This window comes from Solenopsis invicta, chromosome 2, assembly GCF_016802725.1.
Source record: "Solenopsis invicta isolate M01_SB chromosome 2, UNIL_Sinv_3.0, whole genome shotgun sequence".
NCBI classification, from domain to species: Eukaryota; Metazoa; Arthropoda; class Insecta; order Hymenoptera; family Formicidae; genus Solenopsis; species Solenopsis invicta.
Window position 1 is genome coordinate 26243163 of NC_052665.1, and position 20913 is coordinate 26264075.

Below are 20913 nucleotides of genomic sequence, written 5' to 3' on the forward strand. Positions count from 1 at the left end.
AGAATAATTCGCGACATTCCCTTTCTAGTTCTGGCCAATCGCGACAGAGAGCCTCCCTCATTCTATATGTATTTGCTGCAATAGGAAATTCATCGCTTTAAGTATACATGTATATATATATATTTATGTGTTTGTAATACTTATGACCTTCCATTTTTATGTATGCAAAAATTTTTTATTACTCGATGAATTTCCTAACCGGGGAGTCCCTTTCTTCGACGTGTGTTGCGCTTAATGCTTAACCTTAATTATCCTACCTACTTGATGAATAATAGTTACTAATACTAATGTTATTACTTATACGCCTTTTTGTTAAAACGAAGGGTATGCATATGCCAGGATTCTTTCGGAGTCTTGAGCGTGGCCTAATTTTTTCCACGAGGATGTCCTTGACGTCAAGTATTCCGCTCCCACATTCGTTTCTTATCTCCATCTTCACGAGCGCCGCTTCTTCTTCTACGTCCCCGACAATGCTGATCCATCCTTCCCATTGTTCAATTAAAAATTTTAGAAGATCTCTGGCCCGCCGGGGCCCCTGGTAAAAAAATTTCTCTGAATTTCTATGAAAATTTTTCTGAAAACGTCTGAAAATTTTCTTGAAAATCTCTAGAATTTCGGACACGTTTCAGAGATTTTCAGAGAATTTTTCAGAGAAATTTCAAAAATTTCAGAGATTTTCAGTTATTTCTAATATTGAAAAATCACTGTAAAAGTCTGAAAATTTCTGAAATTTTTCTGAAAAATTCTCTAAAAATCTTTGAAACGTGTCCAAAATTTTAAAGATTTTCAGAGAAATTTCAGAAAGTTTCAGAGATTTTCAGTGATTTCTAAAATTGAAAATGATTGAAAAAAGTCTGAAAATTTCTGAAAAAATCTGATGTTTCTGAAAAGGTATAAATTAGTAACTATAAAATGTCTCTTAAATAAGTATAAAATTATTTTATTATAAAAACACGTCCACCAATTTATATAATAATTTAAACATATTTACTAATGAAACACTAGTAATTCTTTTAAAAGTAAATCGTACATGTGTATATTGAAAATACAATTTATTTCCATATTCTTTGGTGATATAGCTTATACATATATATATATATATATATTTAATAGATTACGTTCGCTTTTTATATGCTTTAATTGCAACAAAATATATATGTAATTACTTGACCACAGCGCCATTGTAATATTAGATTTAGACTCCCTTTAAAGATACAAACACAAACATTGATAACTCGTGTTTCAAAAAAAAAATATAGTTTTTGTGTAATACAATAATTAAGTTTAGGCTTAAGTAACAATTTTACTTATACATATGAATAAACGTACTTAACCCTTATTTAAAAACTAGTTAACTCAAAATAAAACTTCATTGTTTGAGGCACAGTCATCTAAAAGTTTTTGAAAAAAATTAAACTAGTTAAAAAATGTTAACTTGTAAAATTTTATACTGCTAGGATCACTAGAACATAAAAAATTGTTTCACAAATGAAATGGGTATCCGTGTACTCCTTTGATAGAATAATAGTTAAGTAATTTCTATCTCGATCTTCTACTACTTCAAAAAACGAATTGAGAAATTAATCTGTAAGAATAGTCACTTTAGAGAAGTTTTCCTCATTTCCTTCGGTAAAGGATATTTTACGTTTTCTTTGGTTTAATGGGAGATTTATATGTTTCTGCGCAGCTGTAATGGCACGACCTAAATAAACATTCAATTGTTGCAATTCGTGCTGCCTAGAATTATCTCGGTAACCATTCTTTTCTAGCCACTTTATAAAATAGCTTTTTAAAATTCCCACTTTTACAGGGCTCATTTCTAATCGATCATCTTTCACATGCTTCGTTTGTTTTACACATCTTTTTGATAAGTGTTCGTAGCCCCAAATACCGACACTCATGATCGACACGAACTTTGCCGGGGCTGATACATTTTGTGCGTCTTCATAAGCGACTTTGTTGCATTTTATACCGCTTCCAAGGTGAACTTGGTTGAGTTGTGGCCTTTTTTCACTATTTTCTTCGTCCACGATATTTGCTCCAGAAGCTGCTTCAACAGCCTCAGCTACTTCTGGAACTTTTATGTATTTCGTATATGAACAACAAGACAAACTAATATGACATAAAATACAATTATGCATGTTGTTATACATTTAACAATTGTTTTTCAGATGACTAGCAACTTAACTTTTTTCATATCTATCATGTCTGCATTTTCCTTAGTTAATGTTCTCATCATTAACTTAGATATATTTATTATTTTAGCTAACAAATAATTTGAATTGTAATAATACGAAATTCAATTTTTTAATACTTCATTAATTTTAAAATTAAAAAAAGTTCATTCTTACCTGCCATATTCACAAGGTCTATTAGTTTGCGTGCAGTTTTTTCTGTTACAGGAAACTCATTGGATTTCAGCAAATTATCGTATTTGTTTTTTAAATTCAAAATTTCCGATTTGGCTGCTTGTATTTCTATATCGTTCTTTTGCAACAATTCCCGTAACTTCCTGTTTTCTTCCTCGATCGCATTTGTAGCATGGGTAGTTACATCTAAATGTTCGTTAAAGTCTGCACTTTCAACTGAATTTTTATCACTATCTTTGTCCGAATCATCGCTAGATGTTTTTTTCTATTTGACATAAAATTAGTTTTATGAAAGGAAAATAAATGACACAAGAAGAACAACTTAAGGTGGATACGATTGACCACAAGCCACCACAGCGCTTGACCAGTAGAAAATCTTTAAATACCAGCCGCTGTGAGTGGTTTGCAATTAATCCAAACAAGATCCTCCCCATTACCAACGGGACTGTCCCCATTCGGACACAGATCCTATTGACTACACTGATCGTCCACAGTGGCCGGTGCCTAGAGATTTTCCACTGATCAAGCGTGGGAGTGGTTGAGGTCAATCGGATCTGTGTTCGAATGGGATTCACCCTTACTAACAGATAATGCAGTAAGAAAAAATAATAAAAATGTGACAGTACAGTTTAAAATACAATGTATCGAAACAATTGAAAAACAATTGAGTATTGAGAAAATCTCGACAATAAATGAAGAAAACAATAACAATAATGATATAAAGTATTAAGGTTCATACATAGGATATATAAGTCTATTTCAACTGATAAAATATAAGTAAATATTAGTATATAAGAATAACAACATGTTACATTTAATAATATAAATGATGAGATAGAGATTATGGAACTGAATGTAATAAAATGCTAATGAATATAACTATAATATTGTATACATTATACAGACCAATCTTTAAAAACTGCATGTCATGAATATAATTACATAATATAAATAAAAAGAAAAACTGAATCTAATCAATTTTATTTACTATTTACAAATGAAATAAAAAGAAAAAAGTATAGATGCATGTAAGCGTTAAAGAGAGCGAGCGAGCAAAAGAGCAGCATAACATTAATTGGCATTGATTGTAGTTTATAAGTTTTATGCTTACTGAATTTTTAAACAATACGTCTTGAACTTTTTTTCCTTTTTGTACGTTGGGCTGCTTATAAAAAACCTATAATTGGAAGAATAATAATTTATAAAAGTTGCATAACATCATTATTTTGTAATGATTAAGTTTATCTCGTACAGAAGCTTGACTACAGCTATCCGATATTTCCTTCCTCAAAAAAGCTATCGTTGCTTCTTTATCATTTTTTGATTGTTTAGAACTTGCATCCTTCTTCTAGAACAGTAGGTTCCAAATGACATAAATATGTATATACAAACTAAATACGTCTTTATGTGCATACGTGTGTACGAGGTGTGTTCAAAAAGTATCGCGAATTTTGAATTTTCGCGGGTTACGTATATTCGAATTTCGATCTTTTTGTGGCGTTATGTTGGTACTCATGTCTCTCACTTATGCCGACAAGCTCGGCCATTTTGAATGTTCACTTAATTGTTGACAGCTGCTTTGCTTGCACGTTTTGGATCGTCTTCGATTTTTACCTATTCAAAAAAATGGATCAAAGAACCTGTATCAAATTTTGTGTGAAAAACGAAATTAAGTGCGCGGATGCATTCCGAATGTTGACTGTGGCATACGGAGAAGCTACCTTGGACCGAAGCAACGTTTATCGGTGGTACAAAATGTTCTCAGAAGGCCGAGAAGATGTGAACGACGAAGAGCGTGCCGGACGCCCGAGCACTTCAACAACAGACGAAAAAATCAATGAAGTGGAGAAAATGGTATTGGCCAATCGTCGAATCACCGTTAGAGAAGTTGCTGAGGACCTAAACATATCGATTGGCTCGTGCCATTCGATTTTTATCAATGATTTGGGCATGAGACGGGTCGCCGCGAAATTCGTACCAAAATTGCTCAATTGCGACCAAAAACAGCATCGCATGAACATTGCTAATGAGATGTTGGACTCTGTCCGCGACGACCCAAATTTGCTCCAGAGGGTCATAACTGGTGACGAATCGTGGGTTTATGGTTATGATGTGGAAACCAAAGCTCAATCATCTCAATGGAAGCTGCCGCACGAACCAAGACCGAAAAAAGCGCGCCAAGTTCGGTCGAATGTGAAAGTTTTGCTGACAGTTTTCTTCGATTGCAGGGGCGTGGTGCATCATGAGTTCTTGCCACAAGGTAGAACGGTCAATAAGGAATATTACCTGCAAGTTATGCGCAATTTGCGCGAAGCAATCCGCCAGAAACGCCCGGATTTGTGGAAGAACAAAAATTGGCTTTTGCACCACGATAACGCCCCTGCTCACACATCGTTGCTTGTGCGCGACTTTTTGGCCAAAAACAACACACTAATGATGCCGCAGCCACCGTATTCCCCAGATCTGGCCCCCTGTGACTTTTTCTTGTTCCCTAAACTGAAGAGGCCCATGAAAGGACGACGTTACGCTACGCTTGACGAGATAAAGACGGCATCGAAGGAGGAGCTGAACAAGATAAAAAAAAATGATTTTTTGAAGTGCTTCGAAGATTGGAAAAACCGTTGGCACAAGTGTATAATATCTCATGGGGATTACTTTGAAGGGGACAAAATAGATATTCATGAATAAATAAATAATTTTTGAAAAAACACAAAATTCGCGATACTTTTTGAACACACCTCGTATGTGTGCGTGCGCGCGCGTGTGTGTATGCGTACATATATATACTTACAAATTCATACGTATATGAATATGTAAGTATGTGTGTGTGTGTGTGTGTGTGTACTTACATATTCACATATATATGAATATGTAAGTATATATATGCACGCACACACACACACACACACACACACACACACACACACACACACACACACACACATAATTATTGTATTTCATTACATGATACATATTACACTTTCACTGAAAGAAAAGTACCTTATGTTTTGATTTGCAGCTGTCTTTTTCAAGACCATATTCTTTTTCAGAATTTTCATCCTCTGTGGTATCAAAAGCAGAATCAACGAGTTTTGGGATTCTGGCCCTTTTTGTCTCGATAACTGTTTTTAACTCCTTTAAAGTTTCTATAAAAATATAAAACGTAAAAAAAATGTTTTTCCCTCGTTAATAGGTATATTATTAATTTGTAATCTTTGTATAATGTGATATTATATATTATACTTGTTTTTTTAACGATTAATATCTATAAACTTCATTAATATTATTTTACATCATATTTATATTTGTTACTTATGTAATCTTTGGTCATTAATATACACATAAATAAGTTATTTTGCATTTGTAATTTCTTATGAACAAGAAAAAGTAAAAACTTATAAGATTAAAATTTACAAATTATTCTTGTAAATTTGCAATAAAACTATTGCTGAAACTATTGTTACAAGTGGCATTTAATGACAGAGGACATTGTCGAGGATAATTTCTGTGTTTCCTTTATTGCTAGTTTTATAGAAGAGGGAATAAGAATAATTATTTTACACTTATGTACAAAACAAACTTTATAATACTTGAATATACTTTAATGCTTAATAGTCATTAATTCTTTTCCAATTAAATATGTATACAAAATGTACATATTCATTACATAAAATTAATAGTTTGATAACACGATAATAATCTACATGTTGCGATATGAAATAATTGTTTGAATATTTTTACACATTGAAAAAATTTATTTTGTTTTATGTAGGAATTATTATATTTTTTTATATTTTCATAGAAATTTTGTCACTAGAAGCGTATTTTCATTATGCGTTCTTACTTGAATAGTCGTTAAAAAAATAATTTATAGTTTATAGTAATGTATAAATCTAACCTGCAATTGCCAGAACTTGGCATTTTACTGTCCCACCTTCTTTCCTTCGTACAGAAAATACAAATTTTGAACGTGCGTCCTCTTTCTCAGAATAGTATCGCGAAGCATCAAATTGCACGAGATCGTGAATTGAAACATTCTCCTGTTTTCCAGTTTTTTTAATCCATACTCGTGCAAATGACATCGTGCACTTATGACGATCGTAGTTGTTAAATAAAGGATTATTTTTCTTCTCAAGTACTTTTGATCTTCTTTTCGATTTTCTTTTCGATCTTCTTATTCTCTCAATTTGTATCAATATCACAATTATCAGCACAAAATCCCAAGTGTTACTAGGAATGGGCGCGTTGAGTGTGCTGAACGCTTTGAGTGAGCGCTCGCTGTTATTTGTGTATTCTTCTAGATCTAAAGGTTTGATTGGATGATCTAGAAGAATATCTCAACATTCCTGTTAGAGCCTGTTGTACAATAGGTCTGTTTATGTTGCATTTACACTGTTTGTACACTCAGCATCTACGTTTTCTCTTTTTCCAACGCTTAAATATATATTTATTTCGTTTCAAGTGCTAACATTTTTGGGGATGAGTTCAGGCAATACAAACAAATACGTCATATGCCGGTGCCACAAGCCACTAGCTCTAAGAATTGATCAATCACAGCTGAGTATTCTCATCACATTCGATTGTGATTGGTCAATACAAATTACGATGCTGGCGTACTTGACGTATTGTGTAATAGGCATAAGCGCTTACCACATGATGTATCAAACGATCTAAAAACAGTAGCTAGTTAAGAATATTATGGTGCTTTGTTGCTTATTATTGAATCATAAATATTATATTTAAATTGGTTCCGATTCAAAAATGCCCAGAAATAAATATAAAAATTATTATTGTGCGAACTGTGATGTATCGACAATACCACGGCAGACGTTATTCTCTCGCTGCTATCGAAAGAAACAATTGTTTATTGCCAAATCAATACAAGAAAATCTGGTAAGAAAATTGTCAATATTTATTAAACATGACTTTAACTAAATGTATGTCTGCAGATATAATTTATATATTTTATTTTTGTACAACTATATACAGTGTAATAACTATTTTTAAAAATAATATATTTCCAGACAGCACAATTTGCTTGCTCGATAAACCAACAAAACAACAATCAACAAAATTTGCCATCCACGTCCGTCTTACATTTGTCTCAAATGCGTAGTCCGTTAAGAGATGATGCAAATAAAAGTGATGTCGAGGACAATAACATAAGTGATGATAACTTAATGACTAGCGTGAGTCAAGCAGTGATGATTTAGTAGGCAATAAGACACCTATACACGCACACGTACGCGCGCGCGCGCGCACACACACACACACACACACACACACACACACACACACATTTATGAAAGTATTTCTGAATTTAAATATTGTACAGAATGTGCCATGTGATGACAAGGAGGCATTATCGAATAATAATACAATACAAAACGATCAGATATATGAAGACGACTTGTCAAATATCCAAGAATGGAACTGGAACGATGTGGGATATATTAACGATTTTGATGACGAGGCAGTTGAAAATGTAAATATATGTATAAATGATTGAGCGATATTAATGTTGATTATGTGCAGTGCAGTCCGAATATTTTTGCCGGAATTAATTCAGTCAACAAATGAAGTAGAAAGTATTACAATATGTTTCAAATATTATTGCAATCTGCTGTAATTTTCAACCTTTTGAATTTAGATTTAGATAAAGTCAGTGCGCAGCCAAGACAAATAGTTTGTACTTCTCTGGTCTATCTGTTACACTTTAGTAAAAATGTCAAATAGAGCTGCATTCAATGTATAAAATACCTTAAAAAAATAACATATTAAACAATATATATTTTTCTATGCAGTTCTATGAGGTTTATGCGATATTTTCTACATTGAGTACAGTTCTATTTTTTAAACTGGCACTAATGTGTGTATACAATATATAAAGAGTGACTTATTTAAATCTAATTTTACCCAGCAAATGGACTTGAATTTAAATGAATTAAAAATTATAATTTATTTTAATTTATTAAATTTACATTTTAGCATTTTTTGATTGAAATATAAAATGTGGATTGAAAAATAAAATTATAAAATATTCATGATTTTGAAATCGGATGTAATCATATCCCCATTAATATTATTTTTGGATTCAAATAAATTTAAATATAAAATGCATTATTTAGGGTGAGTCCCATTCGGACACAGACCCGATTGATTACAGCCACTCATACGCTTAATCAATGAAAAATTAGGCACGAAGCGCTGGGTGACTGTGGTCAATCGGGTCTGTGTCCGAATGAGACAGTCCCATTATTCATTATTTTGAATTTAGATTGATTATACCCTTTTATATTATTTTTGAATTCAAATGAATTGAAATATGAAATGATCTCTTCATTGTGTTGAATTCGCACGTTTTCATTTTTTATTCAAATAGATTGGAAAAATTTGAAGTCGTAAATGTCGAAATAAATTATTTTTTATCCTTTTCTAATTATTTGCGTTTGCTGGATAATTTAATTTATCTTAGCAGACAAATATTTCGAAAAATATATAAAATATGGAAAAATGTTTGAGACAAAATTTACTTGTGTGGTTGGAAGGAAAACAATTAATGTTAAAATTAGTTTTAAGAAAAAAATCAATTTTGTAAGCCATTTAGAGATGATCCACATTTTTTTATAAGAATATGGAATTATATGATTTTATATATAATATGATTTCTCTGATTATTATTTTGATTATTTATAAAATTATTAAGATAGGAAATAATTGAAAAGAAATCAATAGTTTATAATTAGCTTACAGTTTAATCGTACTATTATTTGTCTCTCTTCCAACCATACAAATTGTATCGGAAACATTTTTCTGTATCTTCCATATTTTTCAAAATATTTGCGTACTTCAAATTTTCTCTCTGAATCTACATTGCCGCTAATGACATATTATGAAAGGAATACTAGATATAATAATAAAATTAAGAAAGTCACGGAATGAAAATTGGGATTCGATTATACAATATGCTGATTAAAAAAACATGATAAATATTAACTAGCTGTATTTATGCAAATGCGCGATCACAAGTTTTTTCTTGTTTTAATTTTTTTCTTGTGCTTAATATTTAATTATTCAATTGAAATAAACGATCTTTTAATCAGACGTGAAAAAATTTCTTTCTCATGTACATACTCTACATAAGATTCTCATTTTCAATATGTTTTTATCACACAGATCACGCATACTGGAACAAGTGAACCGGAATACCATGATCCGAATTTGAATGACACTTTGTGTTCTTGTACCACTACTACACGAGGAGAAACCATACTTATATGTATGAGAATGGCGATGCGATTCTGCCTTCCTTGGAACGCTGTTGTTTGCATGTTACAAGCTATAAATATTATTTTTAAAAAAAAAAACCTTTTGCCTAATAGTAAATATCAATTACTACAGTACTTCCCTACGCAATCACATAATTTTAAGTATCATGTTTATTGTCCGAATTGCAAGAAGTATGCGGGTGAACGATCACGTATGGAAGATTTTATTTGCGAGTGCGGAATTCACACTAAAATTTCAGAAACAAAATCTTTTTTTTTGGAACTAGATTTAAAAAATCAATTACGAAACTTATTACAACAGTCACACATAATAAAAGGCTTGGAGGAAGTATTTAATAGACGTAGATACGACGATGGCACTATTAATGATATATTTGATGGTAATATGTATAAAAAGTGGGACTCGCCCAATGGTTTACTAAATGGCAGGTACAATTTGTCGTATACTTTTAATACAGACGGATGCACAACAGGAAAATCAAGTACCTCATCAGTTTGGCCAATTTATGTCATGCTCAACGAATTACCAATTAACATGCGTTCTAGAAACATGATTCTTGTAGGTTTATGGGTTGACGAACATAAACCTAATATGAATATATTTTTGCAGCCATTCGTTAACCAAGCGAATGAATTATCTTTAAAAGGAATTTCGTGGAATTTAAGCGATAACGTAACTATAACCAGTTTGATAATTCCATTACTTTGCTCCGTTGACTCAATGGCAAGATCAGCAATGTTAAATATGAAACAGTGCAATGGTAAATATGGATGCACTTTCTGTGAACATCCAACAGAAGGTGTTTCGGTGACTAAAGGCCGTGTCAGTCGTATTTTACGAAAATACACAGTCTCTACTAATATTCCACTTGATAGAACAGATGCATCTATAAAAAGGGATATGATTAAAGCCTATAACGCCAAAGATAGAAATGATATAAATGGAATATGGGGACCTTCCTGTCTCATGAATTTAAATTATTTTGATCTCGGAGATGGATTTGATCCTGAGTACATGCACTCTTGCCTTTTAGGTGTTCAACGGCAATATATGGATATTTTATTAAATTCTTTCGGGAAAGATTATTATATAGGTTCGCCCCAAAAAATGGATATTATCAATTCGCGTTTAATGTCAATTCAAACTCCAAAGTGTATTACAAGAACACCGAGGAGTTTGAAAGATATTCGGCTATGGAAAGCCTCCGAGTGGAGGTCATGGACGATTTTGTATTCGTTAGTTTGTTTGCGTGACGTATTATCAAAAAAATATAGACATCATTTGGCTCTATTTGTGTCAGCATTGAACATACTCTTGCAAAAATCTATTAACTCCGAAATGTTAGAAACTGCACATAATTTACTTATAAAGTTTGTCGTTCAGTTTCAAAGCTATTTTGGGAAACAAGAGATGTCCTATAATGTGCACCTCCTTCTTCACCTATGTCGAAGTGTTCGCAATTGGGGTCCTTTGTGGGCACACAACACTTTTGGATTTGAAAATGAAAATAGGATACTTTTAAATCTACAAACCAGCCCTGCTCGCGTTGCTGTGCAAGTTGCATCCCGATTATTAATTTATCAAAGTATTCCTATTTTTGAAAAGTCATTAGTCATTAGTAAAGCAATTCGTCAATTTTGTGATGAATTATGTACAAGTAAATACCGAGTGCAAAACGTTTATCGAAACAAAAATTATGTCATGATAGGTACAGGAGTTCCGTACACTTTACTTCCCGAAGAGCAAGAATGTTTGGGACAGATACGAGTACGAGAATGTTTTACATTTAAAAAAATTGTATGTGGTGGTATCAGATATACAATCGCAGCATATGGACATTCAAAGAAAAAGAACGACTCTGTAGTCGAAAATATAAATGGGGAAATTGGTATAATCACTAACATCTGTAAAATACGCAATGACGATGGACGGTTATCAGATATATTATTTACTCGCAAAGTGATGCTTGAAAGTGATGGACTAATTTTGACCACAAATGTAAAAATTAATCATATTAAAAAATGTAATTTAAACGACGGTACATTATTTATACAGAAACCTGAAAATATAAAAAGACCATGCGTAATTTTAAATTGTAATAGTACTTTCGTTTGCACGATTCCATATGGATGTCTCGGTGATTAAATTATAAAATAATAAATATGTTATATGACATTAATATCATATTTTTTTATTTATAATTGTATTATATACCTACTATATGTACATCGTAAAAAATGCAAATAAGTATTAAATATATATATATATTTTTTTCTAGAAATATTAATGCAATCTATTATTACACGGCAATTTTGCGAAATGTCAAATTGTGATTTTACAGATATGATACTTTGTATGTTACATATAGGTTACATAAATTAATTTATAATAAAAAAAAATAAATTACAACTCAAAATTTTAAGAGGTGAAATCATCCCTCATGTATAAAGAGGCTTTCAGCTCTTTTGTTATACCTGAAAGTTATTCAAGATATTAAAAAAAGGTTTATAAAAAATATTTTTTAATTTTTAACAACAATTAATTTTTAAAATATTGTTGACATAGGTAAATAGAGGTAATTTTAATGTAAAACTTTTATATAAATCATTTTTTGATATTTTGATTAGTTTCTGAGATATATTATAAAAACAGCTAAAAATCACTTAACACATGAGAGGTGAGACGAAATTTTCCAAATTGCATTATTTTCTTAGAAAAACTTTCTGTGATATAGAAATAATTTTAAAAACCCGCTGAAAACATTTAATAACTCAGAAGCTATAAAAGTTGTTACATTTCTAAACTCATAAGTTTTAGCTAAATTTAAGGATTTTCAGACGCAATGATTTTTAGATAAATCGCTGAAAGTTTCTGAAATGTGAGAATCCTTGAAAATAGTATTTTCAGAAATATCTCTGAATTCCCAAATTTCAGAAAAATTCAGAGACTTTCAGAAACTCGGAAACGATTTTCAGATAAATCGCTGAAAGTCTCTGAAAAGTGAGAATCCATGAAAACGCTATTGTCAAAGATATCTTTGAATTCTCGAATTTCAGCGAAATTCAGAGACTTTCAGAAACTCAAAAAGAATATTCAGATTTATCGCTGAAAGTCTCTGAAAAGTGAGAATCCATGAAAACGCTGTTTTCAGCGATATCTCTGAATTCCCGAATTTCAGAAAAATTCAGAGACTTTCAGAAACTCGGAAACGATTTTCAGATAAATCGCTGAAAGTCTCTGAAAAGTGAGAATCCATGAAAACGCTATTGTCAAAGATATCTTTGAATTCTCGAATTTCAGCGAAATTCAGAGACTTTCAGAAACTCAAAAAGAATGTTCAGATTTATCGCTGAAAGTCTCTGAAAAGTGAGAATCCATGAAAACGCTGTTTTCAGCGATATCTCTGAATTCCCGAATTTCAGAAAAATTCAGAGACTTTCAGAAACTCGGAAACGATTTTCAGATAAATCGCTGAAAGTCTCTGAAAAGTGAGAATCCATGAAAACGCTATTGTCAAAGATATCTTTGAATTCTCGAATTTCAGCGAAATTCAGAGACTTTCAGAAACTCAAAAAGAATGTTCAGATTTATCGCTGAAAGTCTCTGAAAAGTGAGAATCCATGAAAACGCTGTTTTCAGCGATATCTCTGAAGTCTCAAATTTCAGAAAAATTTAGAGACTTTCAGAGGTTTGAAAATAATTTTCAAATAAATCGCTGAAAGTCTCTGTATTTTCCTGAAAAATATTCTGAAAGTTTCTGAAAATTTCTGAAAAATCTTTTCAGACATTTTCAGAGAAATTTTCAGAGAAATTTTTTCACCAGAGGCCATATTCTTTTTACTGGGCAAGGTTCTGTATATGCTAATGCGCAAGGGATTGCCCGCCATTCAAAATCACGGAATCTTTCTTCAAGTTGATAGATTTTGCAATAGGGCCGTTCGATAATACGGGCCCAATCTTTTAGAAAAATGGTGGCTGTTCCATCCTCATAGGCACTAAGAATAACGCCACGTTGCCATCTTCGTCTATCATGAACGGCGACAATTTCATCTGCTTTGATGTCGTCGGTGATGCAGCAGTCGCCCTCGTCGCGTCATCCGGCGTTGGACCTCCTCTAGCATTTCTTCGAAATCGTCTGTAGAATTTTGTAGATGAACCCAAACCAAGGTGGGCGAGTCTACCTTTATTATTTTTACTTTCAGAGGGCTTCGAGTCAAAGTTCCCGTATTTATGTGGCCGATACCAGTAGTCATCTATAAGAGAACCACGGACTCATTGGTGCAAATGTATGGTGTTACATCCGCCGTTTCCCGACATAAATTTTTGACCAAGAGTGTATCCATGGAAACAGGATAAGAAGCGTCTCCCTCCTCGATACCAGCGCCGCGCCCGGTAGCATAGGCCACCTAGAGCCGCGTGGGATGGTGACGCTACGCCTCCGCACGCCGACGCCAGGGACTTCGTCGCCCGACTCGAACACGTGAACACGCGTCGCGCCGCGCTCTCCGTAGCGAACCACGTGGCGCGCTGTACGGTTAAGGCTATTTCCAAATCCTACTAAATCACATTCTAAATTCAATCCCAATTCTAATTTTAAATTAATCCTAATTCAAATCAATCCTAATCCTAAATTTAATTCTAACTACAATTACTCCTAACTCTAAATTCCATATTGATTATATATTAGTTATTTTATGATAATAATCCTAAATTTAAGTTAATGGTTGTCGCTTCATAATTCTGAATTTAATATTAATCTTAACTCTGTTCACGCCAATATAATAATCCTGAACCTAATTTAAGCTGAATGTAATCAGCCGTAAGTTGTAACTCTAGATTTATGTAAAGTCAAATGATCTTTTGTTATTAAATATTGCATAGTGTGTAACAATAAAGCCTGTGTTAATTTCAAATACCTAGTGTCGTTCAGTCTAATTTGATTCAGTCGATCCTAAATAATATTACGCAACATTGCACGACGACACGTGTTTCGTCCACGCGTGTGCCACATCATCACCCCGAGTCCGTGCCGAGAGAGGGAAATCCAGTGGCCCAACATCTACTCCACCAGGGGAACCACGGCGTGAGATCGAGCGTTGCTACAGGGAGATGTGGTTTACCTATTCTTGCAATAAATAAAGTCAATTTCGGGATTTGATTATTTGAATTGCGACGCGTCAACTTTCTTGTCGAGTAGGTTTTAAATAATGTGCCCGCGTATCCCAGCCTCCCAATCACGTCAAGTAATTGCTAAGAATTTGCCGGCCGCTTATTATGATTGGGTAGCAACCGCTCGTTGTGTGCACGCCGTATTTTTTCACCATCGGTTGAACCGCTACAACATCATTTGCGAGAATTGCCATCAAAACTTTCCCTTAAACACTGCCGAGCATTACAATAAAAGAAACCGTCATTATATAAATATCGGCACAAATCATAATCCGGAACGGTGCATACTCTGCCGGGTCTCCCTACTATTCGAGTAATTCGCGATTGCGCAACGTGCCCCGTGGATTTAATGTTCTTTTTAGAGTTTCTCGAACGCGAAAATTCCGCCTTATACGAAGATCCCGAGCCGACAATCCTCGCAATATCCGAGGAGTCTGTTTAGAAAAAAAAGGGTTTTCCGCCTCCCTTTTTCCCCCTAGCAACCGTTCAGGGTTAACTCCACTCACTACGATTGGGTATCGGCCCAGTGCGTACACACCGCCATCTGGTAGCATTTGGGTCGTAACAATGGTATTGTTTACGTTAGAGGTAGAGAAAAAAAAAATGGAAGAGGTTTTTTTTTTAGTTTTTTTAACTCGAGAGTGTACGTTGAATTTTCTGTAGGCGGGAACAAGGGGTAATTGTGCTGTTCCCGTCTAGGATCCTCTTGTAGTTCTGAGAATCTTATTGCTTGCAATCCTGACTCCTCAGCTGCTGAGGGAGATGGATTCCTTAATTTACAACGGTCCTTTCCTAGGTGTAACAAGAGTTGGGTGATTGAATCCTATATTGCTCCTACCAAATATATTGACCATCCGTACACGGTGTGCAGGGCATATCCGTGCACAAAAGTATCTATTATTAGTTTTACAACTCTTACTGACATGTATATTCCAATTATCCCCGCGCTGACATTCCCAAAGATCAGAAATCGATTCCAGAATTTTTCCCATGCACATGTAGCTATTTTCTCTATGGAGGCTTCGTCCAAAAGGTTAGAGATAGATCCTCCATTTATCGAGCTCGATTGCCCCATCATTCCTCGGGCTACCGTGTTAAGCAGAGCGGGCCGTTCGGCAGGAAACATTATATGATCTTTAAGCGTTTCGAGTTCATTTTCTGTATATATTCTGCTCGTAGCAAGCGAGCGGGGACTAATATACGAGGTGTGTTCAAAAAGTAACGGGAATTTTTAAATTTCGCGGGTTTGGAGAGTCCGACAATCAAATTTTTTTTTTGTTTATGTTGGTATACATGCCCCTGAAGTATGCTGAAATGTTGAGCTGTTTTCATTGTTTACTTTGTCTGTGGCAGTCGCTAAGGTTACACGTGTTTTTATGAGCTCGGCGATTTTCGTTTCTGAAAAAAAATGGATCAAAGAATTTGTATCAAATTTTGCGTAAAAAAATAACATAAAGTGTAACAAAGTGTGTGAAATGTTAACAAAGGCCTATGGTGAGTCTGCTATGAGTAAAACAAGAGTTTACGAGTGGTATAATCGTTTCCAAGATGGCCGTAAAGACGTTGAAGATGACGAACGCCAAGGATGCTCCAGCACACCAAGAACCGATGAAAACGTCGAAAAAGTGAAAGAAATGGTTATGAACAATCGCCGAATCACAATCAGAGAAGTCGCTGAAAAAAACGCCCGAATTTATGGAAAAGCAATTCATGGCTTTTGCACCACGATAATGCACCTGCTCACACTTCATTGCTTGTTCGTGAATTTTTGGCCAAAAACAATACTGTAATGATGTCCCAGCCTCCATTCGCAGACATGGCTCCGTATGACTTTTTCCTATTTCCAAAAATAAAGAGAACCTTAAAGGGCCGTCGTTTTACAAGCATAGATGACATTAAAAGCGCATCGCTGAAAGAGCTAAAGGCTATCCCAAAGATCGAGATTGAGAAGTGTTTCGGGGATTGGAAGAAGCGCTGGCATAAGTCCATAATATCTAATGGTGACTATTTTGAAGGCGACAACATTAAGGGAGACGAATAAATAAATATCTTTTTCAAAAAACGAAAATTCCCGGTATTTTTTGAACACACCTCGTATTTCCATGTTGGTTTAGTCACGGGCTTCATAATTATCGGAGGTAGCGTCTCGACTGGTTTGGGTGTGAATTTATACCATGAGTTCCCGAGAAGATACATGGCGGGTGCGAGTGAGTTGCAAGTAACCTCCGTTCCTTGACGCAATAAAATATGGGTTTGTGGGGTTAAAAATAGACTCTCGTTATTTCGTAGTACTGGTAGCTGATCATAGCATCCCAGTGTGAGCAAGTTTTACTTCGATAGGTACGCATTTCACTATATTTATCACTTCTCCAGCTAACAAAGCCATATATCTTGGCTCTTGCATTATGTGGTAGGCGAAAGCGTCTGGGGCGTGAGTGGCGAGAGCCAATGCGTTTTTTAGTACCTTTTGTTTGAGGATGCATTGTTGTTGGAGGACATTTTGATATAACTCGTTTACATGAGTGCATACGTGTTTTTCCACATACAAAAACTTGGAGTTTATGTAGGCAAAAATATCGAGGTTGTGCGGGCGATATTCTTTACCGAATATTGAACTCCCAAAAGTTGTTTCATAGATCAATAATTTCGGGTGTTCGGTTCTTATGAGTGTGTATCCACAGTGTGTATATTGTCCTCTCATTGTCAGTACGAAGGTCGTTTCTTGAGAATTAAAAGAGTAAAACTACCTGTGATTCTTTGCCTGTATCATCTACTAGTACATCCGCGAATCCATCATAAAGTGACCCGAAATTAGAAAGCGCACATTGACTCGGGGGGAATGTGTCCCAGTAAGTGTTTCCTCCTTTTAGATCTACACATTGAGTGGACTTGAAATCGCAGGTCATTCCGGACCGGAGCACTATTCGATTTGAGTTGAGTTGGACCGTGGCCTCATAATCTTGGAGTGTGATTTTTACAGTTGCGAGCACAATCACGTTGAGCCAACTTCCAAAAGAATCGGAATAACTAGTCCCGTGGCACGTTCCTGCATTATTTATGTGCCCTGCTAAAGGGCCTGGCCGTGAGACCGATTGATTTGCTTTTAAGTTGGATACCACAGTGTTTCCGTGTCGATAGATTCCGATCCATTGCATTTTCATGCAAACTTCACGGGAGGTTTCTTCTATGTATGAATATTTCTATGTATGAATATTTACCATTAAGCACATCACCGGTGTGAGAGAACATTCCGCATGTTTTTGCCATCCTATCGATCTCAACTTTGCATTGAATAACTCTTACTGTTTTAAATTCATTGATCTGTAAGAGTTGTATATATTTTTTGGTCTGGTTCACACGTTGGAGAGGTATATCGCATTCTTCTGTATTAAGCAAGGACATTGTTGTTATATTTGCCATCGGTGATCCGCAATCGTAGGGCCTATTATTCCGGCTGTTTCGCGGGCCCATGCTATTATTAGTATTATAGCTATAATCCGGGTATCCATCTAAAATTTTGATTGTTGTTACTATTTATTTTAATGGTTAAGGGTGGGTTTTATATGGGAAACTCTCAATCGATTGGGATGTACAATTGGGCAATTTTTCTTTATTCTTATTTTAACGTTCTTTCTATTTATTATTTCGAGAATTTCGTGAGGGCCAGTATAATGGTCTCCGAATTTACCGGGTTTAGGCCCTTTTAATAAAAATACGTAATCTCTAGGCCCTTAACGTCTGTGGATTAATTTACTTGTCGTAGTGTTTTTTCGACTTAATTTTGGCATTAATAACATTTTCGCGGGCGTTTGTTTGGATGCCGTGAAGTTGCGTAACTAAATTTATCAAATAGTCATCGTAACTTGCTAATTTATCTTTTGGGCCTAAGAGTTCATTATTCGGAATTCTTGCTATTTTGCCGAATAATAATTCATATGGCGTGTGGCTTCGTGGACGCTGGTATTGTAATTAAATGTTGCGAGTCTGATCCATCTATCCCATTGCTTTTGTTCATTAGCATACTGCTTTAAATATTCTCCTAATGCATGATGCGATCTTTCTAATGAGCGTAAGACAATTTCCTCGACCAAAAACTCCGAAAAATATTAAACAGTTTCTTGGATTAGCGGGATATCACAGGCAATTTATACCAAATTTTTCTGCGCTAGCCATACCACTGTCAAACTTGCTAAAAAACGATGTTCGCTTCGAATGGGCATCCGCTCAATAGGATTCTTTCGAAGCATTGAAAGAGAAATTATGCGAAGAACCAGTATTGCAATATCCTGATTTTTCTAAACCATTTATTTTGACTACCGAAGCATCTGAAATAGCCGTAGGAGGCATTTTATCACAAGGAGAAATAAATAAAGATCGACCAGTAGCATACGCATCTCGAACATTAACCGATAATGAAATAAAATACCTACGAAAAAGAAGCATTAGCAACAACATACTGCGTTAAACATTTTCGTCCATACTTATACGGACGCAAATTTACGCTAGTCACAGACCATAAACCTCTACTCTGGTTCAAAAATGCACAAGATGCAAATATGCGTATACTTCGCTGGAGACTTAAATTAGCGGAATATGATTACGATGTAGTATATAAAGCCGGCAAAACTAATGTAAATGCCGACGCTTTATCTAGAAATCCAGTAGATTACGATGAAAGAATCTGTAATGTAGTTAGACATAATAAAATCTTAAATCCTAATGACCCAAAAGACGCAGAAATTATAGCCGATATATTAGAAGAAACAGACGAAGAAGACGAAGACTTTGAATTGTATCTCTCAGACGAGGAGGAATTTGAGAATCCGCCGTCGGACAATGATCTGTATAGTAGAGTGAGGCCCGATTGCGCACATAAACTATCGGACACAAGAGCATTTCCCAATCGGACACAAACCCGATCGGACACAGTAATGATCGGACACACATCGTTTCAATCGGACACGGAACCGATTGCGCACGGACTCGATTGCCCACAGACCTGATTGCACACGGACCCGATTACCCACAGACCCGATTGCACACGGACTCGATTGCACACAGACCCGATTGCACACGACCCGATTGCGCACCGACCCTATTGCGCACCGACCCGATCGCCCACCGATCTTATTGTTCACCGACCCGATTGCGCACGACCCGATTGCCCACCGACTCGATTGCGCACCGACCCGATTGCGCACGAACCCGATTGCGCACGAACCCGATTGCGCACGGACCCGATTGCACACGGATCCGATTCTACAAAATCGGAATATATGGTGAAAGCTCTCAATGTTAATAACATTGTTATATTGCTTCTATCTAATGTTTATGTATAATTCACTCTCGCTCTTTTTCATGTAGTTTGACAGGTGTAAGGTTATGAAGTTATGTCCCTTGGTTTAATTAATGAAATAAATGTTAGAACCATATAAAAGAAATGTGAATTTAATGAAAACGTTTGATTCATATTCAATTTGTTGCTTTCATGATCCAGGTGTAAATGATGAAAATAAGATAACATACATTGCAACATATGAATGCTACTCTTCATATCTTTTATTTTGATTGATGAATTGTAAATGAACATGATCACAAAATAAAGCTAATTAGGTCGAATAAACATAATAAAAGCTATTGTGATCTTTTTTTCATCCTCGAAGGCGTATGTCACATTATTCAGGAAAATTGTATGCCGCTCGAACAGAACTGTCATTAAGTCATTGTTGTAATGGCTTTCCCGTCAATGCAATGTGTAGTTTCGAACAATTATTGTTTGAAACATGTATTTCATGATAAAATGAATGTATTAATCCGTTTATATTTTAAATAAATTATATTGCATTATGTAAAAAACGACGAATATTTTTTTTTAATAATACTTTTTTACGATTTATTTTGCTTTGTTATTACAAATTAAGTTGTTTAAAAACATATAGAGGTTTCAATTTTTCTGTGTAAACATTTATTTACTTTAAATATTCAGGATGATGTGTGTAAAGCTTCATTGCGATTCATTCTGAACTTACTTTTGTTGTAAGAGATAAAAATATTTCGTTTATTAACAAAACAGCTGATATTCGCA

At 34.7% G+C, this 20913-nt stretch overlaps 2 protein-coding genes across 2 annotated transcripts; one reads left to right on the forward strand and one right to left on the reverse strand.

The window, feature by feature from the left end:
- Positions 1–1081: 1081 nt before the first annotated feature.
- LOC113006009 lies at positions 1082–6702 on the reverse strand. The gene is made up of 6 exons (XM_039457906.1): positions 6268–6702; positions 5370–5515; positions 3622–3717; positions 3481–3546; positions 2352–2634; positions 1082–2077 (listed from the first exon to the last, which is right to left on the reverse strand). The coding sequence occupies exons 1-6, from the start codon at positions 6449–6451 to the stop codon at positions 1581–1583; spliced, it is 1272 nt and encodes a 423-aa protein (XP_039313840.1). The 5' UTR covers positions 6452–6702; the 3' UTR covers positions 1082–1580.
- On the forward strand, positions 6694–11838 carry LOC105203971. The gene is made up of 4 exons (XM_011172938.3): positions 6694–7262; positions 7394–7558; positions 7705–7854; positions 9546–11838. The coding sequence occupies exons 1-4, from the start codon at positions 7131–7133 to the stop codon at positions 11802–11804; spliced, it is 2706 nt and encodes a 901-aa protein (XP_011171240.3). The 5' UTR covers positions 6694–7130; the 3' UTR covers positions 11805–11838.
- Positions 11839–20913: the final 9075 nt, after the last annotated feature.